This window comes from Macaca fascicularis, chromosome 9 (genome assembly GCF_037993035.2).
Source record: "Macaca fascicularis isolate 582-1 chromosome 9, T2T-MFA8v1.1".
NCBI classification, from domain to species: Eukaryota; Metazoa; Chordata; class Mammalia; order Primates; family Cercopithecidae; genus Macaca; species Macaca fascicularis.
Genome location: NC_088383.1, coordinates 84,919,099 through 84,934,323, shown reverse-complemented (window position 1 = coordinate 84,934,323; position 15,225 = coordinate 84,919,099). Strand labels below are relative to the sequence as shown.

Sequence of the window (15,225 nt, the reverse complement as noted above, 5' to 3'; positions counted from 1 at the left end):
GGTTCTCCAGAAGTGTTTCATTTGTTTAACAAGGACCAACTTATTAGTCTTTTTCTTTACGGTTTGTATTTTGTGGTGTCACTTTTAAGAAATTTTGGCCTATCCAAATGTCAGTAATATATTTTTTTATTAAAAGTTTGTAATTTTTGCTATTGCCATTTAAATCTTTAACCCACCTGGATTTTATTTTAATGTATTGTATGGGATGGTATTTTATTTTATTTTCCATTTGGATAACCAATTCTCTCAGCACCATTTTTGAAGAATTTATACTTCCTCTACTGATTTGAAATAATACCTCTGCCATATACCAGGCTCCCACATGTATTGAGTCTGTTTCTGGACTTTCTACATATTCCACTGGCCTACTTACTTATCTCATAACAATACCACAAGTTTTCACTATTGTGGAAGTTTTCATACTGACTTTCACTTAAGAGTAAATGATACTGTACATTAAACATTGAGAAATAAACCTTGCCAAGTAATGTCCAGTGCAAATTAAAGTTCCCTGGCTAATAGACTAAAACCCTGCCACCACCATCATCAGGATGTCTGTATCTGCCATTTGAATCAAATGCCTGAAAAAATGTATCAAAGTGCATAGTGACATGCAATATAAAAAACTGAACTTATTGACCTAAAAATTAAAAATATACAATGTTCACATATATACATATATGTACATATGTATGACATAACAGGAAATTCAGAGATAGATTAACTTCAAAGTTAATTGAGTCAAGGTCTAAATAGTATCATCGAGAAATGAGGCTTAATCTTAGAACCCATTTTTCTTAGGGTTACAAGATAACTGGCAGTAGCAACTAAAGCCACTTATTTGCTCTTTTTTATTTTTATTCAACAGGAAAAAAAGAAACTTCATCCTCTGTTATGAATTATTTAGAATAATTTAGGAGCGTGCCCATCATAGAACAATAATTATTATTGAGATATGCCATATACCAAATGGCATTAAGGCAAGGGGTGAAATTACCGTGATTAGCTTAGAATAATCAGAACTCGCTTTTGGGTTTGAGGTCTACCCTGATACCACTGTAGATGAAATGGATGTTGAAGAAATAGACCCATATCAACATCAGCTTTATTTGTTCCCAAACTTGTTTAATCTTGCTGTATTTATTAATCTGATTATATCATTTATTTTGATGTTAAGAATAATAAGGACTTCCATTTTTGAAAACGGCAGTAAAAAGTTGTCACACACGTATTACCCCTCTCAAAATCACATAAAAACAACAAGGAAATACCACCTTCATCTTTGTCAAAATCAAGAGAATGCTAATGGTCCAAACCACAAAATATAAAGATGATGGCTACTGTCATTATAGATCAACCAGAAGTGCAGGAGAAAATATAAGGAAGGATGCTCATAGTCACAGAGCTTAGAATGAGCTAACATCTATATATCTATATCTATATCTATCTATATCTATATCTATATCTATATCTATATCTATATCTATCTACCTATCTATCTGCTAATCTCCCAGGAGGAGAAACCCTAAAGTACCATTCCAGGAATGCTTATCTGCAATAGCAGGACCAGGGTGTGCAGGCTTGGAGCAGATTCTTTCTGTAGCACAGGAAATTGACTGTTTATATGATAATCAAGAGAGCCTATCTGTTCTTTTCTTTCTTTTTCCTTACCAATTAAAAAAAAAAAAACAAGTGCTAGAATAATTGACACAAAGTTACTTCATACAGAAAATGCCTACTAGTTTGTAACTTGGCCAGGTCTCCACCTCCAGTGTACTTCCCAAAAGTAGGTATTCAAGGACAAAAACTCACTTCATCCAAAGATAAGGTGTAAACAAAGAATATGCATTCCAGGACACTGCAAGAAAAAATAGAAGAGGAACAGGAAAGAGAAATAGCAAATCAAACACACCAGAAAGATACAACCATGAGCAGACAAAAAAGATAATCAACTATTTTATCATGAATTTTAAAACATATGAAGCAATTACAAAAAGCATACAACAGAGATATAAAAGCTCAAGGAAGAGATAAAGAAATAAAAGATTATAAAACTTGTTTTTAAGAAAGAGTAGAAAAGGAAAGATCTTGCAGAATTTGGGGGAAATTTAGAGCCACCCACAGAAGAAGTAACACTGCTGAAAACACACTAAGACACATAGAAGACGGTAATGAGAAAAGTATCCAAAATGAAAACAAAATAGACTTGAAAAATTTTTAAGGTTGAGGAGAAAATTATAACTCTAGAAAAAAATGACTAAAATATACATAATTGGAATTTTTTTAAAATATAGCAGAATGAACTGGGTGCAGTGGTTTACGCCTGTAATCCCAGCACTTTGAAAGGCTAAGGTGGGCAGATCACTTGAGATCATGAGTTCGAGACCAGCCTTGCCAACATGGTGAAACCCCCTCTCTACTAAAAATACAAAAAAATTAGTCGGGCGCAGTGGTGGGCACCTGTAATTCCAGTTACTCTGGAGGCGGAGGCAGGAGAATCGCTTGGACTGGAGAGGCAGCAGTTGCAGTGAGCCAAGATCACACAACTGCACTCAGCCTGGCCGATGGAGCAAGGCCCTGCCTTAAAAAAAAAAAAAAAAAAAAAAAAAAAAAAAAAAAGTGTGTATATATATATATATGTGTGTGTGTATATATATATGTATATATATCATAATATTTAACAATTTAGTTCCAGAACATTTTCAGAAATAAAAGAAACTTAATTTTATAAATGCAAAAAGACATTGAATTTCAGAGAAAAAAATACTAGTAAAATTGCTATACATACACAAGGAAGAAAGAAAGGGAAGGGGGAAGACTGAGGAGAACCAGAAAATAAAGAGGAAGAGGAGGCAGGAGACCAAAAATAGAGTTTGCTCCCCCCTCCTCGTTCTGTCTCTCTCTATTTCTTTTTTGAATGTCATTTTGGTTTTATGAAGTTTGATGTAACTGAATATTTTCAGATTATGGGCATTATAGAATTTTCATTAAAGAAAAAGACCTGTTTTCAAAACTTAGGAAAAGAAATGGTTCTATATCTAATCTGACTTAATGTGTGGATTTTTCTTTTCTTTTACAGAAAACTGGGAACATTTTTGAATTTCAAAAACCTTGAAACTTGTTTAAAGGATGCTATTCTACTAGATTATTATGTATCTGGATTTTTGTGGGCTAGAGGAATGGATTTTTCTATTATTCAGTATTCAAAATTTATGACTTTACTAGCTATGTTACTTCAAAATCTTAAAAGTAAGTACATTATTTTTCTTTTTTTAAGTAAAACAAATTCAGTTTACCATCTAAATTGAGGTTCTTAAGCAAAAGTTACAGATTTTATTGTAATTTCTTTAATGAAAAATAAGGGTTTTTCCTGAGTATAGCAAATATATAGTTCATATCTCCATTGAGTTATAAAACTTCAAGTAATACTTAACAAAGGTTACAGTTTTCTTAATAGTCAATTTGCCAAAGATATGTTAATTTCATTTTAAAGTTGTATCAGTGTCATTCACCCTCTAAATATCTGAGGACTCTGTGATATTCTTGTAACCTTTCCGTAAATTTAAAACTACACTGAAATTAAAAGTTTATCAGTAATGATTAGCCATCTCTAGAATAGAATACTAGGAAGCTATAGAAAGGAAAAAATGAAGAAGCTTTCTGTGTACTATATGGGAAGCAATATATAGTTATTAAGTAAAGCAAGGTGCAGAACTACATGCTTTCATTTATAAAAGAGGCAAAAACAAGAATCTATCCATATTTTTATTTGTGTGTACACAAAGAAATGCTGGAAGATACAGAAAAAAACTAATAATAGATATTCCCTGGGGTGAATGGTAGTAAGAACCGGGCATGTGGGCAACAGATATTGGAGGAAGTCTTTTCATAAGATTTCTTCGTTTGTATTTTTGAAATATGAATACATCACTTATGCAAAAATTAAATTTTAAAAGAGAATATGTAACATGGACAGTCCTAAGTTTTGGCAACTTCTGAGCTGAGTATTCATACACCAGAAATAGAATAAAGGAAAGTAAAAATTTTCATGGACCTCACATCCCAAATTTGAGAACATATTTTTTTTTTTTAATTTATTTATTATTATTATACTTTAAGTTGTAGGGTACATGTGCATAACGTGCAGATTTGTTACATATGTATACTTGTGCCATGTTGGTGTGCTGCACCCATCAACTCGTCATTTACATCAGGTATAACTCCCAATGCAATCCCTCCCCCCTCCCCCCGAGAACATATTTCTTTTTTAACCTTTTCCCGTAACTTATAACTGACTCAATAACATTTTTTTCTAGATGAAACTTTATATTGTTGATATTACTGCAAAAATGAATTTCTAAAACCTGAGCAGGATCCCTCCAGCTCCTCATAAACCATGAGAAAGAAAGTACATATGTAGAACCTAACCAGAAAAAAAGCAAGGAATCTAGTTTTACCTTCTGGCAGGAAAAAAAAAAAAAAAAAAAAAAAAAAAAAAAAAAAAACCTCCACACTTTTAAACTGAACAAAGTTATAGTCATCATTAGGAAAGAATGTAATTTTAGCCAAATGTGCCAAGGAAAAAGGTAAAGTATGTTTACACTTCAACTAGGTAGCAGTAGAGTCCTGAGCACATAGCCACCACTCCCATTCAGCAACGTCATAATAGAAAAAGCCCAAAAGCGCACACTCTGGGCCTCTGGCAGGGGTGTACTCTGTCCAGTGTGGGAATTCCATTTCATGCTAGCTCAGTCTCTGATCGATCCTTGCCTCAAACTTGGCTGCATATCTACCAGGCATTCTACAGTCAACCCATCTGGAATCAAATTAGATGAAGCTAAAAAATATGGGACACCGAATTTGGAGACTCGTCTTAACAGTATATATTGTGAGGTCTGGTTTTTCTAGGACCTGACTGAACATAAGCTGTAGAGCAAGTTTATCCAACCCACGGCGCGCAAGCTGCATGTGGCCCAGGACGGCTTTGAGTGCGGCCCAACACACGTTCGTAAAGTGTCTTAAAACTTTATTACGGGATTTCCCTTGTGATTTTTTTTATGCTCATCAGCTATTGTTAGTGCTAATGCATTTTATGTGTGGCCCAGGGCGATTCTTCTTCTTCCAGTGTGGCCCAGGGAACCTAAAAGATTCGACGTTCCCACTGTAAAGTATTGGATAGACTGGATATTGGGCCTCCAGCCAGGTCCATAGGCCTAGATGGACTCCCCTCTGTATGATGTGAATGTTTGCAAGTAACTGTAGAATATTTTTTAGTTCTTATGATGCTAAATTGGTTTTCCCCTCAATAGGAACGGCAAATTCAGGTAACATTTATGTAGATTAACTTGTGCCAGTCACAGTGTGGATTGCTTTAAAAATATTGTCTTATTTAATTCACATGCCACCTTATGAGAGAAATTGGTAAGAGTCAGAGGGGTTCAGTGACTCCTTAAGGTCACACAGGGTCTACACTAGCAAGTGAGGGCCCATCCTCTTAAATACTACATCAAATGTGCTGGCTTCGGGCTAAATCTAGAAAGCACTATACACATGTAATAGTACCAGGAGTTCCATATGAACTTTTTTTTGTTGAGACAGAATCTAGCTCTGTCGCCTGGCCGGGCTGGAGTGCAGTGGCATGATCTTTGCTCGCTGCAACCTCTGCCTCCTGGGTTCAAGCAATTCTCCTGCCTCAGCCTCCCAAGTAGCTGGGATTACAGGCACCCGCTACCACGCCCAGCTAATTTTTGTATTTTTAGTAGAGACGGGGTTTCACCATGTTGGCCTGGCTGGTCTCGAACTGAGCTCAGGTGATCTGCCCACTTTGGCCTCCCAAAGTGCTAGGATTACAGGCGTTAGCCACTGTGCCCGGCCATGAATTTCTTATTTAATCCCCACAACGGCACTATACTTTTGAAAACAGGTATTGCAGTATTCTCATTTTACATAGAAAGGAAATGAGGCCAGATGTAGTGGCTCATGCCTGTAATCCCAGCACTTTAGGAGGCCAAGGCAAGAGAAGCATTTGAGGCCAGGAGTCCAAGACCAGCCTGAGCAACATGGAGAAACCCCATATCTAAAAAAAGACTGAAAAATTAACCGGGTATGGTGACCCACATCTGTGGTCTCAGCTACTTGGGATGCTGAAGTGGGAGAATCGCTTGAGCTCAGGAGGCTGAGGCTGCAGTGACCCATGATTGCATCATTGCATTCCAGTCTGGGCAACACAGCAAGACCCTGTCTCCCAAAATAAATAAATAAATAAAAAGAGACTCAGGTCACCTAACTACTAACAGTAAAGGTCAGTTATGAGGTATCATCCTACATTTTCCAATTAATTTTAAGTCTGGTATGTTCTTTCATTACTCTAAATTTTCAAGAATACATTTTGTTTCTAGAAGCTTTTGCTATTTGAGTGGTTTAATCTTTTATATTTTAATCACATCACTAAATGTGATTTTTAAAAGAGCAAATATTTCAGTTCGATAAATGAAATTATAACTTCCCTAATTTTTAAAGCAATTATCTACAGAAAGACATTAGACATAGAAAAACAGTTTTAAAGATTCAACTATTTTCAGAAGGAAATAGTCATATAAATGTATTTTTGTTTGATAAGTATAATTTCATCTAGAATTATAATCAATTATCTAAGAATTTCTCTTTTTCTGCATCTCTAATTAATATCATTTTATTAATAAAATGATTCAGATTTTCCATTTATTTATGAATTGCTTTTATCCAACAGATTTTTCATTTCTGAAGCTACTTCCACTATTATCAAAAGAAGTTTATCATGGAGAGAGAAATGTACAATAATAATTGAATTCCACTTAGAATGATATAGGAAAACCTAGTTATCCAGAAATAATTCACTGTATCTGACATACATAAAAGATGATCTGGAGGGAGGCAATGGGAAATGAACCAATTGTAATTCATTAAACCAGATTTTAATTGTTGTATATAGTTTTTATGCTTCTTTCTAATTCCTGTAAGTAGAAAAGAAGCTATACTAAACAAATTACAAGTTTGTGTTTATAGTGTCTTCCTAATATTTTAAATTACTTTCCTTTCACCTTCTTAGTAATTTTGGTATTTAGGGTAGAGCACTTACACCCCAGTGGGAAAGAGCAGCTGTTTAATCCAGAAATACCTGGTCCAGCAATCAGCCTATGTTCTCGTAACTTCTTTTAATCTCCACCCCCTCCCTTCCAAATCAACTCCATTACAACAAGTGTAATGTTGACTGATGACTTCAGAGAGAGAGACAGGGATTTGGTTGGTGGGGTCCACACTGAGCAGCACAATTCCCGCAGATCCCACATTCAGGCTCCCCGCTGACATTCACCTCCCCCAGGCGGCCAGTCCAGCCTGGCTTTAGTGTCTTTCTACTCTCCACCTCCAGCATCCTCGGTTTTATGTCCACATACCCATCGCTTTTCCGCAAACATAGGACAATCTGGCCAGTCCACTTACCTGACTCCATCTTCCCGGGGAAGGGTGGATAGTGTGTGTGTGGGTTGTAAATAATATTTTATCTGTCACAAGTAACACTGAGCATAACGGAACCAAATGAGAAAAGAAAATGGAAGTTTATGTTTTTATTACAGACACTTTAAAAGTTAAGTCTAAGGTGTTCTTTTTCAACTGGACAAATGCCACACAAGACAGTTTCGGGTGTGTGTTTGCGCTGGTGTGTAGCTGTGAGAGAATAGACGAGAATCACTGAGCTGTTTACTTCTGGTGGTGGTGGCCAGGTTGTGTCACTCTGTGCATTTTCATCCGGCTCTCACCAGCACCACAGGGCAGACATTTGAGAAACAGCTTACATGAGTTATAAGTCTGTGGCTGTGGAAAAGAAAAAAAAAAAAAACTTGATGTTTTACATAAAAATCCATATTTCTGACTTCCATTGAAAATCTTCAGACCCAGATTTACACATGGAAACAATTGGCTAAAGCCCGGTGTTGATTGACTCCATTCATTTACATTTTCAGCTCTAAGTTCAGTTCTGCTGTCTAGTAACTGAACCTCCCATCTAAGTCTTCCATTCCTCACCAGCTGTCAAACATCTTTTTTTGTAGTTTTCATGCTTTTATTCTAAGATTGTAGAAAAAAGAAAAAACAAACCCTTTTCATTTTAAAGATTTTAAAGTACAATTTGAACTTTTTTCTTTTTTTTTATCCTAAAATAGAATCATAAATTCTACAGACAATTGTGTAGCATTATAGTAATTCACAAATGTTGGGGCGGGGTCAGTTGCTATTCCTGAGACAGAGTCTCACTCTGTCACCCATGCTGGAGTGCTGTGGCACCATCCCAGTTCACTGCAACCTCTGCCGCCCAGGCTCAAGCCATCCTTCCACCTCAGCCCCCCAAGTAGCTGGGACCACAGGCATGTGCCACCGTGCCTGGCTAATTTTTGGAATTTTTGAAGAGACAGGATTTCGCCATGTTGCCCCGGCTGGACTGTAACTCATGGGCTCAAGTGATCCACCTACCCTGGCCTCCCAAAGTGCTGGGATTACAGACTTGAGCCACCGTGTCCAGCCAGCTGCTATTCTTCTGCATAAAATGTATTAATGTATTAAGAAGAAACAAGAGTTTTACCATTTATCCTCACAAATACTTAACAAAGTAAATTTTGGCACATTAAAAACATCTTAGATTATCTTATTCTGAAAACATCCATCAAAATAATACTTAAGATCTCTCTGGATTTTATTTCAGCACTACATATGTCCTTAGAGGACAGCATAAAATGGCTTGGAGAAGTTATGGCTGAAATAGGACCAACACATTCACAAAAAAGTGAGGACTGGAATATCTTTGATGTAAAACAAGCCAATGCTATCATTGATTACTTAAAAATCAGGTATGGATTATTTTCAGTAACATTTATTTTTCATTTCAAATCTTCTGGAAAATGTCTGTTAAGTAAAAAGTAATTCAGTTTTTGGCAAATTCAGATATTTACAGAATTTATGCTGTAATTAGCCCAACCAATAATTAGGTAATTAAATCTTCTTTAAATTAGATGTTCAAATCTTTCATCTATAAACTAAAAGTCAGAACAGTGAATAGTTTGGCTAACTTTGCATTCCCAGAAAAAAAGGTTTGCGTTTGATAAATATAATTTCATCTAGAATTAAAATAAATTAAGATTTCCGTTTTCTTTGCATCTCTAATTAATATTTATTAATAGGATGATTCAGATTAATCAGATGCAATTACAATAGACTCTATATTTTAGGTAGTTGATCTTTCCAACTACCTGATTCTACATTTTGAAGAGCAACATTCATTGCTATTTAAATATTTATTTTGAATGCTTTGTATTAGAAATTGAAGAGATTTATGAATATACTTCCTCAAATTTATTACATCCCCTGAAATATCTTGTAATATTGACCAATTAAACTCATTAAGTCTTTCTTACTGCTTAGAAAATGATGGAAGGAAAAGTATTTTTATTACAGTGATTCTTCATTGGTGAACTAAGAAATTTGTCTTTTTATATAATCTGTCACAAGGTCTCCAGTAGAGTCATGCATCTCTCTAAAGGGACATTTTTAGAGTTTGCAAATATTCCAACAAGAGTAGGTTAAAATCTTTTGTCAAGCTGAAAGCTTCTGCATAATATTTTTGTTTCTCTTATACTATATACTCCAGTGTTTTTCAACTTTAAAATTTAAAATTCTAAAATAAGAGTGCTGACTGATATCCTAGACATGCTCATGATTTGCTTGGCAAGGATTCTAGCTGAAATCGAGAAAGCTTTTTAAATACTAGCGTGTTTAATATGATAAAGTTTATATATTGGTTTCTGGCATGAATTAATAATGTCATATGATATAATACGGTTTTTACGTAATAGCATTTGATATAATGTGGTTTCTTAATATTAAAACATAGCTCCTAAGGGGTATCTCTCAGTAAAAGCCGAAGTAGTTTTCATATCAATTAAAGTAAGGCAAGGTCCTTGTGTTGGGGGAGATGATGGCAATCCAGAATTGGAGGAGAGCCTATTCCTGAAGGTCTTTCTACCCGTCAGGGTTTGGGAATCACTGGGCAAGAGGAATTCTACTTTGCACATTGTGTTAGCATCCTTCTTTTCCTTCTCTATTTGAACAATCCCAGTTTCTCTTGCAGAACACATTTTTAAAACTGAGCTAGCCCAGGAAGTTTCTAATGGGCACAGGGACTGATAGTTAACCAGGGCCACAAAACCCATGCCATAATGACCCCTTCTAGAAGGTAAAGGATGGCAGCTCTTTTCCCCTTCATCTTGTCTCTCTGGGCAAATGTTCATTGACATATTTCTTGACATTGTCCTTCAGAAAACAATTAAGTTAAGAGAGGATGTCACCTTTAGATCCTAACCAGGGTAATTTCGCATATTATAAATCCCTAATATTATTACTTCACTAAAAATAAAACGAAAAGTAGTATTTAAGAAATTAGTCAAAGTAAATCACAACAATTGTTGATGCTGTTAAGTCTTCATATTGTTATTTCAAAGAAGTTATGCAATTTAAATATCCCTATTACAGAACTACAAAATATCAGTTAGTAGGATGTCTGGAATTGATTCTGAAGTTGTGTAAAAGAAAATATGCTTTTCTACAACACCTGTTGAGAATCCCTCAAAAGTCCACAAATGAGAGTTTAGGGGGGACTGGGAGGAGGGGCAGCATCAAGAAGAATAACTAATAGATGCTGGGCTTAATACCTAAGTGATAGGTTGATCTCTGCAGCAAACCACCATGGCACCCATTTAAACCTACACATCCTGCAAATGTACCCTCAAAGTGAAAAGTTGAAGGAAAAAAACAGTTTAATAACAACGAAATCATATAATATTTTTCATTTTGATTACTACAAAGCAATGTTATAAATATGAAGGCAACCCAGTTATCAAAAGTATAAGTGTTTGAATTTAACCCGATACTAAGTTTACCCAACCACTAAAAGCCCTAGTCAATTGAGGTAGAGCAGTTTTTAGAACATGACCTATAGCACATGAAACTTAACTGACAATAAAATTGAAATTTCATCTGATGCCCTTAACACACTCTGCCATGTGTCTGTGATTTGAAAAAAACTAATACCAAATTTCCTCCCCTACATGACTGTAAGTACTGGCAAATCTAGCTGTACAAATCTAGTTTTACATTTGTACAATGTATTGTATAATGTATACAAATATAAATACTTCTGCAGCTTTTTAGTATAAAACATCATTTACATATATATGGCCCAAGTACACGTCTGTCATTGTGGATTCTACCTATTTATGGGAATTAGGCGATAGTAATCTCAGGTGTACACTCAATATAAGAGGCAGGTACCCAAAATAAGAAAATCAACCCTGCTGCTCTGTAAACCACAGGGTATTGCACTTCCAGGCATCGAGCCAGACATCTTGAATTATTTTCACTTCATCTCTCTTCAATTTAGAACTAAGACTAAATGTTTGACAAAATAATCTAGGAGGTTGAGTCAGTCAGAAGAGGAAGAAAATGCATTACCGCAGTTGAAGTGTCACTTTGTTCCCATACAGCACTACCTAATCGCTCCTGGTAAATCTGGACAAGTCCTGGACTTGCCCCCAAGTCTGCACCTTTGACCACCACATCCAAATCACGCATTTTATTTTCAGTGTTAAGAAGTGAATTTCCCTCTTGGCATGGGACAACCTAATTCCTATATGCAGTGAAAAGAATAAGCCTGAAAGATTATGAAATTTCAGGAAGGAAGATCTATGAACTAAATTCTTTGTGTGACACAAGATAGAGAAAGGGAAATTTTATGCTGGTTCACTGAGAGGAAGCCAAGCTGTTTCCAAAATACTCTATAGTCTTTAATTTTTCTACTTAAAATCGGTTGTTGCCAGTGTAATATTTTTGACCTTAAGGCTTTCTCTAGATAACCAGTGTAAGTTAGGGAGAGTTTGAATTTATTTTGTGTCATTGAATTATCAGACTTCACTAATCTTGATGTATTTTTCTAGCCAACAAATCAAAGTAATGTCAAAAGCTAAGTTACTTTTCTGAATATTGATGAGTAATTTGAATGTACAAGAGGTTTTTTTCCCCAAAAAATACCATGACAGAGTCTGCACACCCATCACTTTTTAATGGATTGTGTTACTAGTGAGATCAACTGCTAATATAACTCAGAGAGACTCAGCTGCCTGAGGATTTCTTCATTGATTTCAAATGAATTGAAACTTTGATCCATTACAACATCCAGGAGAAGCCATTATTATACATGCTCTGTAGCTACATTTTGCAAATGTTAATTTCTCAGTTATATTAAAATCAATTTCCTTAAATAGCAAAAGGCACCAGAGTGAGAGAGAAACCACTAAGACAATTTTTTGTTCTTGGGCATTTTGCTGTATTATGAGTCTATTAATTTTCTCAACCAGCAGGAAGAGAACTAGAAAAATTCAAATATTATCACAAACAGGATATTAGAAGTCAGCCCTTCAGTAAATTTTTAACTCTTAATAATGCATTGCTCCTTAAACTTACTAGAATACTTATTTTAAGGACCTCCTATCCTTTGGTTCTTTATAGGGTTTTGTATGCTGACCACCTGGTCTTTAGGGTAAGAACTGAAGAAATGATCTTTTTTTTTTCTGTTGCCCAGGCTGGAGTGTAGTGGCACGATCTTGGCTCACTGCAAGCTCTGCCTCCTGGGTTCAGGCCACTCTCCCACCTCAGCCTCCCAAGTAGCTGGGACTACAGGCGCCTGCCACCACGCCCGGCTAATTTTTTTTATTTTTAGTAGAGGTGGGTTTTCACCGTGTTAGCCAGGATGGTCTCAATCTCCTAACCTTGTGATCTGCCCACCTTGGCCTCCCAAAGGGCTGGGATTACAAGCATGAAGGAATTATCTTTCTTAAATTAATGTTTCCCTTTCATGTGTGACCGAATATTCTGCAGAAAACTCAGACATTTTCTAAATGGATTTTAATTCATGCGCCCTCATTTTTCAGGTATTATCAGAGATTAATTTAACATTGAAACAGTTTGAGAATGTGAGAAGTAATTGATATAGAGGTAGATTATATAATTCAGTGCCATTTTTCCAGAGGAAAATGACTCCTGTTTGCAGCAAAACATAGCAAATAATGTGAAGTTTCATGTTATTTAGGAATGGTGCATTATTTGCTTTTAAGCTAGGAAAAGTCAAGATGCCATCCAATTTCTCCCTTATTTCTAACTTACCCACTCATTACAGATGGATTTACTGATATTATTCTAGGTATTGTGTTATACTGTCATCTCCTTAAAAACTAAAACTCTTAATTTCTTAGCATTTCCAGACAATTTCTTTTGGAATAAAGGAGGGTACTAACTCTATTTTGGTGTTTGATAGCATTAGCTTAGTCAATATGAAGTTTCCTTTAATAAATGTCTTTACATATTGTGGGGGTTTTTTTTCCTGAAATCAACGTATCAGAGTGCACATTTATTTTATATTTCAGCTTATTTCAACACTACAAGCTATACGAGTTTATGTTCTTCTCTGCCAGGGAAGAAATTGTGATAGGAACTGAGGTAAGTAATTTATCTAGATGGAACCAATTAAGCAGAATCACTTAATGCATGCTGATCAGCATCTGGATCTTTAACTGCTTAAAGCAACTTCTTGTCAAGATTATTCAAGTGTTAATATAACCAACTCGTAGTTTGCAAAAAGAATAATTGTATAAAGCGATCTTTGGATTAGGAAAATAAGCTGTCTTTTGGCATTAAAAGCATTGTTAATCATTTATACTTTGTGTATTTATGGATTATTTGACAAAGTTCTATTGGATAAGGTACATATGTCTTCATAAAAATAAAATCAGAAAAACTGATAAACTAGTAATTTGCAAAAAGAATAATTATACAAAGTAAATGTAATGATAACTCAGTGAAATCCCTTCTAATTTCTCTTTCTTTTTCATTCTACTCATTGTTTAAGACCTAATTTAAATCCCACTTCCTCAATGAATCAAACTTACCTTAATTGTATCATAATCCCAAACAAAAGGTTTAGACAAACTCTGTAATCAATCCTATTATTGTGTGCCAACTGATCTCTTATTGCTGAGTTTGGGCTACTGTCGCACCAATAAGCATATCAATATTCACCGTGTTATATGGTTTCCTAATTGTTTCCTGTGGGTTGATATAGTCAGTACAACTCAACAGTAATTTTCCTGAAGACAAGGATATCTGCTGCTTTTCTGCTACAGCATATAGTACAATGTTGGATACAGTAACCCCTCAATTAATACTACATAAACAATTCAGTGCCTAGGACAGCAGTTCTACAATGAAAGGTCTATCTGGAGACACTTTCAAACAGGCTTTCTTATAGTCATATATTTGTAATTCCTAGAAATGAATCCTGAGTAGGAAAACATTTTTTTTACTTTATTTTGTTTTATTTTATTTTTTATTATACTTTAAGTTCTGGGATATATGGGCAGAACGTGCAGGTTTGTTAAATAGCTATACACGTGCCAGGTGGTTTGCTGCACCCGTCAACCCGTCATCTACATTAGGTATTTCTCCTGATACTATCCCTCCCTTTATTCCCCACTCCCCGACAGGCCCTGGTATGTTCCCCTCCCTGTGTCCATGTGTTCTCATTGTTCAACTCCCACTTATGAGTGAGAACATGCAGTGTTTGGTTTTCTGTTTCTGTGTTAGTTTGCTGAGAATGATGGTTTCCAGCTTCATCCTTGTCCCTGCAAAGGACGGGAACTCATCCTTTTTTATGGCTATATAGTATTCTATGGTGTATATGTGCCACATTTTCTTTATCCAATCTGTCATTGATGGGCATTTCGGTTGGTTTCAAATATTTACTACTGTGAATACTCCTGCAATAAACATGTGTGTGCGTGTGTCTTTATAGTAGCATGATTTATAATCCTTTGGGTATATACCCAGTAATGGGATTGCTGGGTCAAATAGTATTTCTGGTTCTAGATCCTTGAGGAATTGCTACACTGTCTTCCACAATGGTTGAACTAATTTACACTCCCACCAACAGTGTAAAAGCATTCCTGTTTCTCCATATCCTCTCCAGCATCTGTTGTTTCCTGACTTTTTTTTTTTTTTTTTTTTTTCTTTTTTTTTTTTTTTGAGACAGTGTCTGGCTCTGTGGCCCAGGCTGGAGTGCAGTGGCCGGATCTCAGCTCACTGCTAGCTCCG

General features: G+C 35.6%; 1 protein-coding gene and 1 long non-coding RNA gene across 4 annotated transcripts in view; one reads left to right on the top strand and one right to left on the bottom strand.

Moving 5' to 3' along the window:
• CABCOCO1 (ciliary associated calcium binding coiled-coil 1) overlaps positions 1-15,225 on the top strand; it is a 105,102-nt gene that overhangs the window by 14,209 nt on the left and 75,668 nt on the right. For all 3 annotated transcript variants that reach the window (XM_015456306.4, XM_065521059.2, XM_045361141.3), the window contains exons 3-5: positions 3,080-3,249; positions 8,735-8,879; positions 13,503-13,575. In XM_015456306.4, the coding sequence (XP_015311792.1) occupies positions 3,080-3,249; positions 8,735-8,879; positions 13,503-13,575 (388 nt within the window). The remainder of the gene's footprint in view (positions 1-3,079; positions 3,250-8,734; positions 8,880-13,502; positions 13,576-15,225) is intronic.
• LOC102119175 (uncharacterized) overlaps positions 7,278-15,225 on the bottom strand; it is a 149,629-nt gene continuing 141,681 nt past the window's right edge. Inside the window, exon 5 of the long non-coding RNA XR_001493507.4 lies at positions 7,278-7,851. This is a non-coding gene — a long non-coding RNA (uncharacterized lncRNA). The remainder of the gene's footprint in view (positions 7,852-15,225) is intronic.